This window comes from Chamaea fasciata, unplaced genomic scaffold, assembly GCF_029207755.1.
Source record: "Chamaea fasciata isolate MVZ Bird 193981 ecotype frontalis unplaced genomic scaffold, bChaFas1.0.hap1 SCAF_13, whole genome shotgun sequence".
Lineage (NCBI taxonomy): Eukaryota > Metazoa > Chordata > Aves > Passeriformes > Sylviidae > Chamaea > Chamaea fasciata.
This window is the reverse complement of record NW_027094098.1, coordinates 5,149,739-5,168,301: the sequence shown is the minus strand read 5'-3', so window position 1 is coordinate 5,168,301 and position 18,563 is coordinate 5,149,739. Positions and strand designations below refer to the sequence as shown.

The 18,563-nt window shown below is 40.9% G+C and overlaps 1 protein-coding gene and 1 long non-coding RNA gene across 17 annotated transcripts in view; one reads left to right on the top strand and one right to left on the bottom strand.

Annotated features, from left to right (window-relative positions):
- ATP2B2 (ATPase plasma membrane Ca2+ transporting 2) overlaps positions 1–18,563 on the top strand; it is a 389,757-nt gene that overhangs the window by 210,648 nt on the left and 160,546 nt on the right. For 15 of the 16 annotated variants that reach the window (XM_066195263.1, XM_066195274.1, XM_066195265.1 and 12 more), the window contains one exon: positions 14,904–15,388. In XM_066195263.1, the coding sequence (XP_066051360.1) occupies positions 15,190–15,388 (199 nt within the window). In that variant the 5' untranslated portion in view covers positions 14,904–15,189. Of the gene's footprint in view, positions 1–4,847; positions 5,036–14,903; positions 15,389–18,563 lie in introns of those variants that run through there. The other variant, XM_066195264.1, reaches the window with a different exon arrangement.
- LOC136296491 (uncharacterized) lies at positions 3,003–4,743 on the bottom strand. Its single transcript, XR_010722949.1, has 2 exons — positions 4,620–4,743; positions 3,003–4,353 (listed from the first exon to the last, which is right to left on the bottom strand). It is a non-coding gene; the product is annotated as an uncharacterized lncRNA (long non-coding RNA).

Here is an 18,563-nt window from a genome sequence, read left to right as displayed (position 1 = left end):
TCTGTAAGATTTCTGATTTTAAAAATGCAGATTGGGAGATTGCCTGAAGTTTCTCAAAGCATGGTAATTTCAATTCTCTGATATCTGAATTATTTCAGATGGGTCCAAAAAATAACAAAGAAAAGCAAAGCTCTTGCAGGAGGTGTGAGTTTGCTTCTCTAGGAAATATGTAGGAGCTGATGGGTATGAAAACCTTGGAAACAACTGGATTTCCCTTTTGTTTGCTTGCACATTTCAGGTGTTATGTCAGTGCAGGGGGCTTGATTCAAACAGATTAATCATGGATATCCCAGTGTTTAAAACTTGTTTTAAAACTTGGTACACCTTGAACTCACCAAGTCACAGAGATGACCAATAATATTACAGGTTAATAATATGTTCAATAACTTTGGCTATTTTAGGCATGTTCAGCACTTGCCTGGATCTTTGGAGAATTCAAATTATCAAAGCCATTTGGGTTTAGAAGTAGTGGGAATCAAAGTAGCAACCAACTGAAATTTTTGTAGGTATTTATGTGTTGCCCCTTTCGAAATGGGTTTTGAGCCCAATAAAGGAATAAAGGAATGTCCCCTGGTACCAGATGGAGCTTGATAAAAGGGAGCAGTCAGCTTATCTTGGTATTTTGGGGGGTATTTCTCCCAAGCATCTCAAGATACCTCTTCCAGAAATTCCTTTTTAGACGTTTATTGATACTCTGCTAGGATAGGATTTCAAATAATCACCTTTTAGTCAAAAGCCAGAACGTTCTGTGTTGGATCACTTTTTGCGAGGTAAAAGCAACAGATAGAAATTTCTTTTCCAGAAACTTTATTTAGATTGAAAAAGGATGAAAAAACCATGCTAATATATGCTAAATGACTTACGATCTCAGTATCCCTGGAGTAGCTCTTCTTACAAGAACACTTGTTGCTTTTACTCTTCTAGGTTTCAGATCTGCTTGGAATTTAACATCCATGACAGGTGTCATTTCTGGTGAATGCATAATTAACAGCACTTAAACTAATTTAAACAGAATGTTCTAATCTCAAACTGTTCATGGTGCCTGTTGGCTGAGGTGTTTGGGTGGAAGTCATTACACACTCCCTCCATCCCCACTTCCAAACCCAGGCTTGGTCTCTTCAAAAGTGGTTCTGAAGTTTGCTGAATGTTTTAGAATTTGGACAGTTTCCAGTGCCTGTAGTCTTCTGACATGGAAAGAATCTGTGGGAACATGTGAAATATAGGTTCATTCCCTTATTGGTTTTGTTTAATTTGAGAATTGAGGAGAAATCTCAACTGTCTGGAAAATATTCTAATAATCAATCTGCAGAATTATTTTCACAGTTTCTTTTGCTGGCCATTAATTTTGTGGTGGTTTTGAGTAGTTTCTTACTTTACCTTCCCAAATAAACTCATTATTTATCTTGCAGAATTTATACAGGTTCAACAAATGATCAATTGAAGTTTAATTGCAATATGGTTATCCAGTACTCAGAACACGTAACCATTGAAATATGTTCCTGAAGAAATGCAGATTGTCCCCATGCCACCACCATTCAAATGGGACCAAATAAATACCAAATTTTTGCAACAAATCTCTGTAAAGAAAACAAACAAACAAAAACCAAACAAACAAAAACCACAAACATCACCAATAAGAAAAAAGCCACTAAAACCCTTAAAGTTTAAAAAAAAAAGAAAAAAAAAGAAAAAAAAAAAAAAAAGAAAATTCCAGGTTTTACTTTGAGTTGGTACCTGGTATATGTAGTTTGTGAGTAAATGGTGGTGCTGTTCCAAAATGGAAGATTTCACTGGGAGCACTCTCTGTCAGACCCTCACAAAAATACCTTTTCAACTCAATTGTCTCTGCTTATCCCCATCACCATGCTGAAGAGATGAGGAGGGAGCTGTTCCCAAAACAGACAAGTAATTTGCTGGAAATAGATTTTAGATCAACACATTTGATTACAAGGAGAAATCAAGCTGAGCTCGTGCACTTTGTGCAACACAGGTCTATGTTCTCTGCAAGAGCCAGGGTTAAAATCAGCAAACAATCATGCTCTGTAGCAGCTGAGACATCCAGATGGTCTCAGTTTATCCCTCATTAAAACACACTTCAGTGTTCCAATCTTTAGATAAAGATAGGCTTCAATAGCTGTGGCAAGGCCCATATCCTAAAAGAAAGGTTACAAGCATCAAGGCAGTTACAGAAAATCCATCTCAAAGCAGCCCAGTGCCTTGGTTGTGTCCCAAGGTCACAGAATCATCGAATCCAGAATTATTTGGGTGGAAAGGGGCATTAAAGATCATTTAATTGCCATGGGCAGGGACACCTTTCACTGTCCCAGGGTGCTCCAAGCCCTGTCCAGCCTGGCCTTCCAGGGATCCAGGGGCAGCCACAGCTCCTCTGGGCACCCTGTGCCAGGACCTCCCCACCCTCACGGGGAAGAATTTCTTCCTAAATTCCAATCGAAATCTACCCTCCTCCAGCTTAAGGCCATTTCCCCTTGTCCTGTCACTCCAGGCCCTTGTCCAAAGTCCCTCTCCAGCTCTCCTGGAGCCCCTTTAAGCTCTGGAAGGGGCTCTGAACACTCCCCAGAGTCTTCTCTGGGCTTTTCTGCAGCTGCTGGGGCTCTGTGATTCTGATGGGAGCCTTGGAGCTGATCTCACTTCTGTCAGTCCTTGCAAGGGCAAGCAGCACTGTAGCAGGATGCTGCACTTTGCATTAATTTTGTTCCTACAGACTAAGAATAGGGCTTGGAACAACTTTGTACCTTCCCTTCTGCCCTTGCCGGGAGGAGGCAGCTGAGGAGGAGCAGCTGGGAGCATCTGATCCATGTGTCAGATGGTCACAGGGCGCCCTGAGACTCATCCCCAGCTTCCTATCTTTCTTCATTTGCTGGGCAATTAATGAGGACCCCAATTGGGCTGAAATTTGAGTACCTGCTGAAGGGCTTTGCTGGACAGGAGTCTGTGCATCCTGCAGTTAATTGTGTCATTCATTAACCTGTTATGTCTTGATGATGGGCAAAAGAGTCACTGAGAAGGATTCAGAACCTATCTGGCAAATAAAGTGTTTATTAACATATGAAGCATATTGGTAATTCTTCATTTCTCTGCTGCAGCCATGTGAAATCCTTACAGGGAGTTACATTAAGGGATTCTGAAAGAAAATTCCTGTTTCTTCCTTGCTCTCCTGCATTTTTTTTCCCATATATGCAGATAACTAATGTGGTTTAAGAGATGCAGAGTAGGAAGATTAATCTCTCTTCCCCCTTGCAGCTCCTAAAGAAAGTTACAGCTTTATAGCTTCAAAAGAGAACATTTTATTTTTAAGTTGTTATTAATAGCACAGAAAATTAAAAGCTCATCATGGTTAGGATGAGATCCCGATTGAACTTGACAGGGAAGAAGATATTTAATGAAAGTACCAGGCATGACGATGGCTTTAAAATAAATCTGTGTGTTAATAGCGAAATTATGAGGCAATAATCTGCTGGTCTGCTTAAAAATGTGTTTGTAGGAGGATTTTTGGGATGACCCTGTAGCTAATCATAGTTGTTGGTATGTTCTGTCCTACAGCTCGTATTTTTTGGTTAATTGTATGATTTTAAGGTTGGGCAGCAACATTCTACATAGCTGTGATCGCTTTTTATCCATCAATTGATGTCTGCTGCTGTTTTATCAGCTTATTTTTCTGAGCCACCAGCTAGGATAATGTGCTTGAGGGAAAATTATACCCTACATCAGTGGTTTTGTTACAGCATGTTGTACATTATTGGTAATTTGAATGCACCCAGATAAAAATAGAAAGGTTAAGTAGTTTTCCAAATGTTGCTTCTCTGAAGCAGAAAGAGAGTAATGTCTGCACTCATACGTGTTTTTGAGGGAAGAATGGATTTTTTTTTAATATTATTTTCCTTCTCCTAAAATTGATGCTTTCCCTCGAGCTGAATGTAGAGAACGCTTGGCTTTGGAAATTTCTCTTCCCAAGCCCTTTCTATTTTTCTTTTAATTTTTATCCTTCCTGTTGGATGTTTAGGTTTAATGAGCTGTTTCTTAGCATGAATGTGGCAGTTCCGCCTGCATATGCCCATCCCAAAGGGCCTTTCCGTGGGCCAGGTGGTGGGTCCTGGTGCCAGGGAGAGGAGCTGGGGGCCCGCCGTGCCCAGTGGCCCTGGCAGGTCCTGGGCACGGCCCTCACCCCTCCTTCTTTCTGCTTCGGGGGGTCTCAAACATTCCTCATCCCCCTCAAAACGGCAAGGCCATTTTGGCGAGGGGTTTATGCAGGGCCTGGCTTGTGGTTTCTCTCCAATCGTAGCTCATCGTTGCTGTTCCAAAATGATTTCGTGATTCTCCGTGGATGATGATAACCTGGGCGAAAGAAAAAAAAAATAAAATTGGTATTTTGATAGGGCTGCCTGATAGGCATCTCCTTGGAATCCTTTGTGCATGTCCTATTTAAAACCTCTGCAGAACATTGCTGTGTGTCTTTCAGCTGGTGCCCACTGAGATTTAAAACCTCCTTTTTGGCTGCTCTCTTTCTCAGGAGTGACCTTGGCTGATAGTCCCCATTGTCCTGTGGGGATGGATTTTTTCCCTCTCCTCCTTTCACACGGATTTTCATGGTGCAGACTCACCTCTCCAGCAGCTCTACTCCTCTTTCCTTGCAGGGCAGATCTCCTAAAGCACTGTGGAGAAAATACGTTTATATTTGATTTTCTTAGCAATTAAAACCACAATGGGAGCTGTTGGGTTCCAGCCTGTCCGAGCGCCTCCTTTTCTTCTCCCCTGATTAAAGGGAATCAGGATCACCTGTGGTTTTCCTGGCAGGTGAGAAAAATTCTCCAGCTGCAGAGGGCTGGGGGCTCTTGGTTTTCATTTCAGCTGGGGACACACGGTGTGGATGCTCTTTCTCTTCCCCTCTCTGCAAAACTGCAGAGAAATTCTGCCCGAATCATCACTTGAGCTGCAGTTTATTGTTCTCACTTTCTGTTCCTTGCGAGCTCGTGGCTGAGGATGTTTGCCTGTGGAGCTGGAGTTCAAAGCTGGCCAGGTTTGGATCTCTCTTTAGTAACAAAGATGGTTGGTTTATAAAGCTGGTTGGTTTATAAGAAAAATTTCTAAAGCTGTGACAGTAAAAAATCTTAAATGGATTTTTTTTTAGCAAAAAATAGCATAATATGCTTGAAGCAAATTTGTCTTTTGAAGGGAAGAAGCCTTTTTCTTCTACCACATAACTTATTTTCTGTAAGATGGAGCAAAGCTAAAAAGTTATTTTTTATTTATCTCTGGTCCTTGCATAATGGTGGTCTGAGAGCTCAGTGGCGTAAGGGAGATTTGAAGAGATGCCAAGTTTTATAGGAGCTGAACTCTGCTCTGTGTACTGAGGCTGGTAAACTACTGGTAGTTTATTTTTAGCGGTTTATAGCCTATTAAAGCTTGATTTTAAATTTGTTATATTTTCACCTGCTGCTTTTTAATCTCGATAAATAGGTGGGATGGGGTGGGAAGGCTCTGTAATGTGCAGGCACGCAGCAGGACAGGCTTGGGATTATGCCCTTGGTTATCTAAAATGATCTCCTGCCATCAAATGTGCAGGTGGCAGCAAAAATCTCTCTGAGATGGTCCCTGTTAGTTATAATTTCGTCTCTCTATTCTCATTTTGGACAACTGCATCCCATCCCAAGAATAAAATACCCAGCCTTATGTAAGATTTTTTTTAAAAATTATTTTTTAAAGAAAAAGATGCAAAAGTTCTTTTCACTGTTAACAAAAAGAAAATGTAGATGTACCTTCAGAAAAGCAGAATATAGCCTGCAGTTTGCTTTTTCAGCCTTTGTGGAAATGGTGCAAATCAAAAATGTTCCGCTTTCCATTCCACTTGTATATATTTCTATTCTGCCATTAAATAACCATATATTTTTTGCATTTTTTTTTAAACAACCGAATGATTTACTTTTATATTTTGTGTTCTTCCTCTTAGCTTGTTCTTCTGCTTGCACTTATTTTGCGTGGAAGCTCCATTTTCTGGATCTCATTAACAACCAGTGGTGCTGCACTAAATGTTTCAGTGTTGGCTTCATGTCTGTATTTCCTTAATTAATATTATAATAAAATGCCTCTGACAATGAAGCCAAGGTGGCAGAAGAGAGGCCTGCAAATTTAGACTGGAGTGGAAATCAGTTCAGTTTGTTTAGGGGGGACCTTCCCTTCCCACTCCTGGGAAATTGGATTTTTCTGCAATCAGCCTTGAAGCCTTGTAGATAAAAGACTTTGTATTGATAACACTGAAATGATGGCATTTTTTGGCTAAACACAGCAATCTGCTTCCATTTCTGTGTGGCTCTGCTGTGCTCTCCTGTCTTTTGGCTGAAGCTCTGTTAAATCTGCTTTGATTTTCCTGACTTTTATGGACAACAGTAGCCAGTCAGTCCTTTTCCCTGCTAATGTTTGGGTGATTTATGGGATAGATGCTGACAGAAGGACACAGAAAACAGCAGAACAAGGCCAGGGGTTTTGGTTTTTTATTTTCCGCTTTTTCTTCTCCCTTAATGGTCTCCCTTGGGTTGTTATGTAGAAATTTGAGCTACTTTCTCAGGGATCTGAGTGTCAACACTGATCATGCTACAACAGCATGGATGTTAAAATTGGAGAGGTACTTTAACCTCCAGAGCTCAGATCATGACACAACAAAATGAATTTCTCTACAGCTAGCCAGTTATGGATTTCCTCAGGTTCTTATTCTCTCTGTTATCTCATATTTCTGAAAAACATGATGCTTGTCAACTTTTTAGTAAAAGCAATCCATCAAAATAATATTTCACATTAATGAATGCACTTCTGCTGCACTTCCTCATGCTCCTAAGAAGGCAGGAAAAGGCTTCAATTTATCTCCACTTTATTTAAAAAGTAATAAAGTCCAGGCCTCCTTTAAGTCTTTGAAATTGCTCTTATGACAAAATCCTGCCCAGGACTGGAAAATCTTCAATTCCCATTTCACAGCTCTCAAACCAGTTTTGGGTTGTTGCAGCCCTCAAGGTAGAGCAGGGAGCACAGAGGGAGGAAAAATGAAATGAAATTTCAGTTTACTGATTAAAAGCCTGATAGGTGGTTCAGATATAGGTAGGAATTTCTTCATTAATCTCAATTTTTAGGATTGAAAGCACCTGTAAAATATTGCTAAAAAAATCTGAGAAAGGAATGTGAAAAGGGGTCAAGATGGATGTGATCAATCAGGAGAAATGGCAATTTCTACCGAAGTATTAAATATTTGGGTTTGTCTCAAGGTATGAAGATTAGAGTGGACATTTAATGTTTTATAATGAAATGATTAGTAATGGACTTAAAAAAGTAATAATTAGAAACCAAACTCAGTGTCCATTCTTAACAGAGACTGAACAAAAGCCCAAATATTTCAGGTGGGGTGGAGCAGGACTTTAATCAGTCTTGTTGAGCCTCATATCCTATTTGTCGGACGGAGCTGGAAAATCTATTTTAGGATGTTCTGGAGCATTTTCTGATAAAATGAGATATAATCAGGTATTTTAGGCACACACACTCCTGGAACTCCCTGAGATTGTGTGCACTAAGCTGATAATCAGCTGAAGGTCACATGGTAACTCAAATTCTAAATTTAAGAAATCTGGTGGTCTTTAAAACACACAGATGAAGGACATGTAGAATGCCTCATCTTTTTAGTGTTTTTGTGCCAATAATTTGTTTTTAATGAAGCAAAGTAAAGAAAATATCTGAATCGTAGCCTGGTGAGTTTGGGCTCTTTTCTTTTATAGCATTTTTCATCCTTGTCCCCTGGGTTGAAACTGTAATGCCTGGACAGAACTATAGTTTTGAGGAGAAACAGAGCGGCACTTCAGCCCAAGGAAGAAATTTTGAATATTTTGACCTGGAGATGATGGTGAGGAGCTGCTCTCTAATATCCCTCTGTGATGTAGCAGCACTGTAGTGCATCTTTTGGGTGTGTTCTGCTATAAAAAAGCTTCCCCCCCCCACTCTGGAAGTGATGCAGGAATCTGTGCTGGGATATGTTCCTTACCTGATCACATACTGTTTTTAAAGCATTTAATTGAGATTTTTTTTTCCCCCCACATCTGCTTTATTTATTGCTATCTGAGTGTCTGAAGTCTGAATACCCTTAGGTTTTTTTCCCCAGCTGTGTTTTTTTTATTATTGTTATTGATAACACAATTTGGAAGTTGGCACTCCTTGCAACAACTGTGCCATATAAAATCAATTCTACGTGAAAACACAAAAGTTTTAAAGCTTCCAGAGGTGTAGAATGGGTCTTTTCAGTGCCAGAAGTATATCCCCAAAGAATGGGAATGTGTGGTGTGTAGGAAGGCAGTGAATAAAAGAACCCCCAAACCTGCTTTGCAGTGGGGCATTGGAGCCTCAAGAGCATAAATGGGCTGATGAAAAAACAACCTTTCATTCAAGCACTGGAAACAAAACAAAATAAATTCATGTTGGCACCAGCAGGGTGAGAGAGAGAGAGAGTTCTGAAGACTGGTGGCTGGGACAGACTTTACTGGAAAAAAATCTCTTTTTCAGGGCAGATCCCATCTCTGCAGGCAGAGTGAGGCTCGTGCAGAGGCTCTGGCATCAGGGGAGGAAGGGTTTAGTCTGCAGGAACTGCTGCAGTCCCCCAGAAGTCACTGATGGAGTCATTTCATTATTTAATGGGCCTGAATTGATTTCTTTAAAGCAGCTTTGTTGCTGTCAGGAGTTCATTTAGAGCCATTTCCACGAGGAGCAGAGGAAAGGCTTGGGATCAAATGTTGGTTGAATAACTGTGCACTGCAGCAGGGGTTGGAGGTGCTTTAATTCACAGCCCCCATTTCAATTCCTCTCATTACACTAGTACAACGTCGAAAAAATAAAAATCAGCGAATTTGTGCAAGATTCTGTTTGGTAGAAGTCCTAAGTAAATATGCTTATTGTAGAACTGAAATTAATGATATTTTGTGCCTCTTTAGTATTTTTTTGTGTGTGTGAGACAAGGTCTTTGTTGCCTTCAAATATTCAGGAGTGTATACAGGAAGCATGGAATCCTTTTTATTTATCCTATCTGACAACAAACCTGGTACTGACTGGAGGTTCAGGCTCGTGCTGAAAGACTGAATCAGTTGTTAAGGGATTATAACAGGTAGTTGCCTGTGATTTTTTTTTTTTAACGTTTTCATTTTGTAATATTTTTAAAATAATACTTTAACTTAATTGTCTTAATGCCATCCTATTATCAGGGGAAATATGTTTCTGTCTGAAAACAACAACTGAATGAATGTCTCATCTGTGTGTGCTCATCATGAATGAATTATCACACAAGAACTGGCTGGTTTGGGTTGGAAATTACCCTAATGACCGTTTTATTCCAGCTCCTTCTGTTGGCAGGGACAATTTCCACTACCCCAGGTTGGTCCAAGCCCCATCCAGCCTGGCCTTGGGCACCTCCAGGGATCCAGGGGCAGCCACAGCTTCTTTAGAGATGCACAGATTAACTTATGGCAACTTGAAATTAATGAAGAAATGTAGGGATGAAGTCAGGAATATTTTCAGAGAACACTTTAGAGACAAAGTTCAGTTTCTCTTTCTTTATCTAGTCTTCTTGAATTCCTGGTATTCAACAAAAATTTCACAGTTTGTAAGGTGCCAACCAGACTTTATTCAGATGATTTTTTTCCTTAGTTCCTTCTGCATCTTGTGCATTCCTGATAATTGAGCTTCAAAGTCAGTGTGGGTTTGTTTGGGGTTTTTTTTGTGTGTGTGTTTTTTGGGGTTTTTTTTTTTTGTTTGTTTGTTTGTTTGTTTGTTTTTTCTTGAGAGTGTGAGTTTAGGCATTGCTGAGTGCATTTAATCAGCTTTGTTGGCTGCAGGGTAGAGAATCCATTCCTCACTCTGCTCCATGAAGATTGTGTTCAAAAATGGACAGACATTTTGGCTTTGCCATGGAAAGATGCCACAGCTGGGCCACCCTTGATTTATTTCACACATCTGGAGGCCTCTACAGAGTAGGTTCTGGTTTTCCTTCTCAACTCTTTTGCCCTTGCAGAGGTCTGCTGTGAGGTTTTTCATCCTCTGCAATCAGTTGTTGCCCTGCTGCTCCCAGCACAGAGCTCAAGGAACTGTAGTCTCAAAACATCTCAGGTGATTTTGCTCAGGCTCAAGGTAAAGTTCCCTTAAATCTGTTCCAGTCCTGTTTTATTGAGGAATGGTATCAGTGAACACAGGTGGATCTGGTTATGCACCTTGTACTCACTAAAATATGACACTTCACTGCTTTCCCCCCCTGCTTACTTGGGGGTTCTCTACAGGGCTCAGATGGAATTTTATCTACAGCCAAGTAAAGTCCAAGTGGGGCAGTGATGTTCCCTATGGAAGGGTGGAAACTGATAATTCCCTGAGTTTAATTCCTGGAGAACCAGCTGTGTGTGCCACCTTCCAGCTGCACCAGGAGTGAGCAGAGCCTGGGCTTTGCTGATCTCTCTGTCCTGGCTGAGAGGGGATCACCCTTTAACCTGCAATTCCAACAGTTCCTCCACCAGCAAACTCTGGAATCAGAGCTGCCATAACCTCAGGTGACAGAGAAAACAGTCAGATTAAGAATATATCCCCATGTTTTTTTTCTTTTTTGACTCATCATGAATCCATTATTTGTCTGGACTTTAAGGGCTGCGAAATGCAAGCCTTGGGATCCTGCTCTGGTGAAATCTTGTTCATTACATTGCTGTTAACTTTCCTGCCAGTAGAAGCCCAAATGAAATCAGATGTCAGAATACTTGGGGATGATATCTACATTCTAACACACTGTGAAAATATTTACAAGCTTCCAAGATGAGACTTTTCCTGATTAGGGAAATCAAAGAATAGTTTTCCCAGCAGGCCTGCAGTTAGTTCATCCAAATTGCTTCTGTTTTAATTGGCACGCATTTCCTCTAAGCAGCTAAGAGATGAAAAATATTTGACTTGGGCTCTACAGGACTGGAAGCCTCTTCCCCCAGACACAGCAACTCTGGGAAAAAAAACCCCAACCAAACAGCCAGCTCAAGTTTATATTCCATTTGTACAGCAAAAATCCGTCTTTCACAAGATTCCAGACCACAGTGCAGACTGATATTCTGGCTTTTTAATGAGGAAAATAAGGATGGTGTTCTACTCAGGTGTTCTGTGTGTGAAGTCTTTGGTTATCTGAGTTGTATCTAAGTGGGCTGGGATTTTATCTCTGCTCCACAGCAGTCTGTTGTTTTCAAACCGCACTTTGGGTCTTCTTTTGCTCAGTTTTCTCCTTTCAGAAGCATCGGGAAGAATAAATAAAACCAAATAACCTTTGTTAAAAGTGCCTACTTTTGTCTGGGAAAACCAAATAATGTTGTGTGTGAAATTCATATACTAGGGTTTTATTTCTCTTTTGTTGGATGTGTCTGAGGAGGGATGCTTTCCCTCTAAGTTGTCCTCACAGGGATCACCAAATCTGCCTGGTGGAGGCGACCCTGTTCTATGATGGTGTGGGAATCTGTGCTCTCAGGGCTTGGGCTTGGTGCCTCTTTATGTTCCAGGAAGCTTTTCGGTTATGAATTAAATCCACTGAAACCCACCGTGGATAGAGCAGTAAAAGCAGCACCCAGAGCATGAAACCCAGTTTACTTTATTTATTTGGGTCATTAGGATGTTAGATAATTTTGATTGAAGAATGTGCCTGTATCACCTCCTTTAATCAAGATTTCTTGGTAGTTCACGTAGAACATATCTACATCTTGAAAATATCAATATTGTGAGGTTTTTATGTAAAACAGTCCCTTCCCTCACCTCCACCCAAAAAAGGAGCAAATAAAAAAAACCCCACCCAAACCCAGTGTAATAATGGGGTTTCTTGTGGATGAGACTCCTGCTTTCCCCATTTGTGGTAGCTGGATGTATTTTGCAGGTGCAAAGCCCCATGATGGGAATATTGCCATGTGCCGGCCACAATTTTTCCTATTCCTCAGCTTTTGGTGAAGAAATATTTCTTGCTTATTAAATATTTCAGCTTTTTTTGAAGAAATATTCAATTTTCACCACTTAGGAGGGGTGAGGTGGTGGCATGTCAGTCCTGCCAGCCTGGTGAGGGGCCTGGGCTTTTGCTAGGGGAGATTCTGTGATGGAATGGAGCCTGAGTGTCCTGTTCCATGGGATTAGGGAGCTGCATCAGCAGGGAATAATGTCAGTCACGCTCTGTGCCTGCTGGGCTCCTCCATCTGCCTCCCCAAAATGTGAGGCGGTGTTTCCCTGGTGGTGCAGCATTAGGTGAGTCATGAGCAGCGCAGACTGCCGCTGATTTGGTCTTGAAGCTCTGAAGGAAGTGCAAACTTCGTATTTGTTGTTTATTGGTTAATATTTAATCCAAGGTGAAATTAAAAATTAAGCAGGCAAATGACTCATGCTGAATAGCAGCAGCACTGTCTCGCTGTGGCTGACAAACGACAATAAATTTCTAAGAATAGAAGAAAATATATTAATTTATAGTGATAGCAGAGGGAGCCTAAAGAGATGCTTTGATTGAGAGGAGTGGACACATCCCACAGAAAGATCATGGAGAAAATGTCTTTGGTGCGTGTTTAGTGCCCTTTGTATCAGAAATGAAACTGGTAGATGGTTCTCTTCAGAAAATTCTCAGAATTGTCCTTTCTCTGTGGTGTTACAGAGCAATTTAAGAACAATTTTAATATTTTGGAGCAATGTTTAAAAAGATTGTTTTTATTAGAGCAATGTTTTTTCCATCTTCTTTTTTTCTTAAAATCGTGGCTGTTTGAGATGCCCAGCTTTCAAAACCCTGAACTGCACTTAGGAACAGACTTGATTTTTATTTTTTTTAACCACTGGAAGTAAAGAGCAGCCTGTTATTTCAGCTATTTGTTATCGCTGCAGCCTCAGAGTCTTTCTGACAATCAGATCTCAATCTGCATTTGGCTGCGGCTGACAGTAGGCAGAGCCTGGGATGCTGCTGGTAGGAAGGAGGAGCCCTGGCGATTTGCTGCCTCCTGGGATGAAGCCTGCTTGACTGGGCATCTGTGACATTTCTGGCCTGCAATTTTTTTTCCCCAAATAATGCTGCAGGCTGATGCTATTTCTGTTCAGAATACTGATCAATCCTGTTTACAAACAGACCAGGAAATAGTGTGAGTAAGGCCTTTTCTTCCTGCTGTATTCACGGGATTACCTGGGGATGGATTGAGGCTGAGCTGTGCCCAGGATGGAGAGCTGAGCGTGGTTCACCATCCCCTGCTTGGCAAACAAAGGCCTTTTTAAATTGCTGCTTCTGGTTTCTCTTTGTTGTTTCCCTCAAAAACATTTTTTGGTGCTGAAATTCTCATCTCGTGAATGTGAAAAGCAATATGTGAACTCAAGGGTGGCAGAAGTTCTTAGCAGTAGAAGATGCATCAGTAAATAGGATGGGTGGAAGAAATGGGTAGCAGTCGGCTGATATTTGTATTTTAGCTTTGGTCTGTAATATCATAGTGAAAGTTGAACTTTCCTTTTTTTCAAAAAAGATTTATTAATTTTTTTTTTTTAATTTTTTCATCCACAAAAATCAAAGGAATGTTGAGGCTTGAAGCTGTAAGGGAGAGGGCTGGTAGAGGTTCAGTTTTGTTAATTGAGAGAGGTAATTCCAAATCAGTGCTTGCACAGGCCTGATCTCTGTCACGGCAGAGTAGTGGCAATGTCCTTCCAGAGCGGAAATAGCAAACCCTACGTGTTATGTCAACTGTAGCTAGGTGAGATTAAAAGAGATTAAAATTATTACACATATATAAAACGGGGACTTGAAATGCATTGGGCTCCTCTTGATGTGCGTTATCTGGGCATTTATATATCATTTCCACTGGGGATTGCTGTGCCTAGGAAGTTCAACATGTGCCCTTTGCCTGTGATGGGTTGGTCAGTCATTAGGCTGCTGGGGTGCCCTTTGAAAGATCTTTTTTTATTATGAAAACGATCCTGAGACCTCTAGATTAGACAGTGCACTCTCACCAACCCGCCTGAGGCAAAAAAGAAACCTTTAATCTCTGTTAAAACTCTGCGTGCCAAATATAATAGCTGGTTTCAGCAGTATTTAAACCAACTTCATTAGAATATGGGAAGGGGAAACAGGTTTTAAAGGCTGGCTTTAGCAAGCAATCAGCTGTCTCCCAGATGGTCCAAACGGGACTCGTTCGACACTGCACATAAAAAAGAAAAAAAGGGAAAAAGAAGGAAAAAGGGAGAGCCCAGCAGCATCCTGTTTGTGTCTGTGCCTGCTGGTGACCGAGCTCAGGGGAAAGGACTCCTCAGACGGGGGCAGAGCTCCTCTTCCAACCCAGACATCCCACTGCATTCCTGCTGTGCTCACTTGCACAGAAGGCAAGGCTGCAATATGTAATGTATTTAAATATATTCTGCATTTGTGATAGTGGCTCTATACCTTTTCCTGTAGTTTCACCACCCTTGTGGCGAAGAACCAGTTTAGCTTTAACCCATGATGAAAACTGGTAGCGTTTAACCTGTCTTTATCCTTAGGAGACTTTTATCCTTTTGGAGCCTTATTTGGGAGCTTTTGTTGTGGTCAGAGGACAGCTCGGGGTGGCTGTTTGGAGCAGAGCAGTACTGGGGGTAGGTCCTGCACGCCGGGCTAATCACTCACTAATTAATATTCATGACTCATCTCATTTAGAGGCTGCTCTCGGGGCTGGAGCAGCGCTGCTATTGGTGCTCGAGCCATGGAGAGCTTTATCTAAGGCTGAGCTGGTGCTCTCCTGGGCTGGCTGCTGCCCACCTGCAGCACCTCCAGGACACCCCACCGTGGTGCTGAGCAGCTCCTCTGGGATGCCAGGACCCGTCTGACATCCCCTCTGTGCCGCCTTGTAACGAATCCTTTCTGCTTGCTCCCAAAGGTCCAGAGGAAGAAATGACCATGTAGATTCTACAGCTTGGGTGCAGCATAATGGGAAATGGTGAATGGAGTGGAGCTGGTCTGCAGCCTTGAGAGCAGCCGTTCTGTGACCTCCAGTCAGTCAGGGACACCCTCCAGGCCAGAGGCATCCTCCACGTCGCTCGCCGGACACACGCGGGATTCTTTTTAATCTCTCGGATTGGAACTCAAGATTCCTCTCCTTCGGTTTTTTAAGAGTTTTGAGATTGTATCAACTACAAACAAGTGGAGCAATATAACCAGCCACGATGGGTGACATGACAAATAGCGATTTTTATTCCAAGAACCAAAGAAATGAGGCCAACCATGCAGGAGAGTTTGGGTGCACACTGCAGGAACTGCGCTCCCTCATGGAACTCCGAGGGACAGAAGCAGTAGTAAAAATTAAAGAGACATATGGGGAAACAGAGGGGCTCTGCAGACATCTGAAGACATCACCAACAGAAGGTAAGCACCTCTCGCTTCACTTGAATAGGGGACTTTGTGTAAATGCTCTCCAGACAGTGAAAAAAGAGGTTTTGATTCCAACCTGAACAGAATTCTCACGGTGGTGCCATTTTTCCCTACAATAATAAAACAAGGGTCTGCTAAGAAAGAAGGTAAACTGGCCCAGCTACAGTTAAAGCTGGCCTGAGAGTGAAAGGAGTGCTTCTTGTTTTAACAGCTAAATGCATTAATTCTTCCTTGAAATGACACCAAAAATCAACACGTGTTTTAGGCATTGCAGAGAGACTTGAATCTCTGTGCTCCTTGGGGGTAAGAAGGTACAAAATAGTTGCTTCCAAACAGCTTCTCTAGGTATTTGGACATCTTGAGAGTATGAAATAACCTTTTGAGATGCACGTTATGTTAGTGTGTAGACCAATATTTTTTTTATATTTATGGATAGGTTACTAATCTTCACTTGCTATATTACCTTAGATAATTTTGCTTAAATCATCAGTCTGTGATTGTATTGATGTTTTTACTGGTTGCGCTTCTGTTGTGTGTGAAATTAGGCTCCTTACTTTCTTATGTTTAACAATACCAAACATAACTTTCCAGTATCTATTTTCTTAAGTGTTTTAAGAGACATCTTCCTGATCATTTATTAGTCTGGTTTTCAATGATCAAACCAAATATCTCCCCATAAAGCATTGGCAATGGTGCAATGTCTCCCTCTCCTCATACAATTTTCTTTCTCTTTAAGTGCAAGAAAAACTCTGTTTCATTCTAAGAATTCTATTTTTGTCACTGTATTTTCATCTCCAAGGAGTATTAACACTTTTGGAAATTACACAGTCTTTCAGTCTATAATATTTCTTGCAGTCTTGTAAAGTAGCCAATATGTTCATTTTAAGTTCTTTTCTTTTTCAAGAAGATAGAAGCCTTGGCTTTGTTCCATTCTGTTCTTTCTAAAATTAATCATTTAGTTACCTCCAGTGTTCAAATGCTTCCAAGTCTGGCATTATTAGTGTGATCATAAACATGTCAATTCTAGTGTGACACCATAAATTACCCCAGCTGAGGGGTCACCAAGGAAGAGCTATCACTGTCTCAGCTTCAAGAACTCCACATTTGCAGAAAGTCATAGCTGAGTTCATGGCGGTGACTTCAGTCAAGTTCTGCCAACTCATTCTAGTGGTTACCTGGTCAGTGTGAACTTCAAAGGAGATGTTAATTGCATTATGTGTTCAATTTATGACATCAGGGAAACTCAACTCCTCATATTGGGACGGCATGTATGGATGCAGCAGCATGGCACGCTGACTCCAGCAGTAATCTATATCTGATACTGCAGATAAGGTAACTTTCCTCCAAGCATTACGTGCACTTCATCACTTGTGCATTAGGGAAAAACCTTTCCAGCTTCAAATGGCAATCAGCATAGCCTTGGAATCGTGAAGGCTCCACTGGGTTTTAATTTTCAGGTTGATCACATAATAGGAATTCCCTTTCATGCAAAATTTGCAGCTTACTTTTAATTGTTTTGCTTGGAAAAATTCCCTGAAATATGTCTTGTCCAACTCTGGAAATTTTCACAGGAGAGAAAGTACCCACAGTGAGAAACTTTGAAAGTTTATTGCAAATATAAGCTTATATTTAGTTCTAAGTCCCAAGCCATTGCTATTCTTGATTCCAAGCTCAGTGAAGAGAATATTCTTGAAGGCATGACTATTCTTAGAGGAAATAAACATAATCATTCCTTACGTGGAAATGGAATTCTAACATCAAACAGACATGATTTGAAAATTAATTTTTGACATATCTAGTTTTATCTTTTGGTACCTGCAGCAAACTGTGGATTCCTCATTGAATACCTTTATGAAAAACCACAACTTGCTACAGTTCCTGAAAATCACTTTTCCAACCAGGCGTCATTTTTGCTGAGGCACAATTCACTGAACTTCCTTTGTTTTTCATACTTTGGTGTGTTGCACATCTCACGTGGTTTTACGGGAAACATGAAATAAGAATTACTGCAGGGCGCTTCTTTGAAGAAACCAAATGGCTGAGCAGGAGTCCTGAGTGACTGTGAAACAGGGAAAAGGACCTGACTGTAGAACTTGGTTCTTCCCTGCCTTGTAAGCTCTTCCAGAATCTATCTTCATAAAGTCCTTGTAATTTTGTGGGATAAGCACTGAAACAGTTACTGGAGCAGAGGGGAAAAAAAAAAAAGTTTCCTGGCAGTAGAGACATGATAATTTGGTAAAATGGGACCTAACCTGAATTTACTGGTTTATTTATAAAGTAAGAAGTAGTCATGAGCTCAGAGCTGACTGAATTAATTTCCCATGTTGATATTTGATGTCCCACCTGTGGATTGGTTGGATCAATCACACTTAGTCGTGATTTTTGAAACTATTTTAAAGGCCTTGAAGTTCTCAAGTTAAGATGTCCTATTTGTAACTCAGGTGTCATTGACAGTGCTGTGAGGTTCATTTCCCAGTGAACTCGTGTCTCAATTCAGTGTGGAGCTGGGGAAGTCTGCTGAATGTTGATCAGACTAATGTTTGCATGCTGAATGAGCTAATAATATTATTATGGGTAGCGAGACTTCAGTCTCTCCTTTAAATTTTGTTTGATTGCTCCTTTAGCTATAGATGCAGTAGAGATCCCAGCTCTCAGTTATGCCTGAGGGATTTCCTGCCTTAAAGTGATTATATTATAATGAAAAGCTCCCATTTAAGTGCTCATGGAAAGAACCTCCCCAAAAATCCATGGAAATAATTTGTAAGACAAAATTCACAAATGTGTCTACTTGAATTTGCTTTAAAAATATTTATGTTGAGATTAGTTTCACTTTCATTATCCCAGAAATACCACATATAGATCTAGTCCTGTCACTTTGCAAAACAATGCTGAATCCCCCCTTGGGCAGAGCTGTGCTGACAGTTGTATAATTTTCCATGCAATTGGAGTCTCCGAGGCCCACTGGAGCATCAGTGATACCTTATAAAGGACAGCTGGTAAAATGGGATGAGTTAGTTGGATGAATACCAAATGAGACTGGAATCCACTCTCTCCGACACTTAACTATATTTACCCACAATTTTATCTAGTACCCACCGATTTACATGAACTTTTTCATCTACTTTCCCTTATAAAAAAAGTTCATTTCTTATAGGAGTATGTCAGCGAA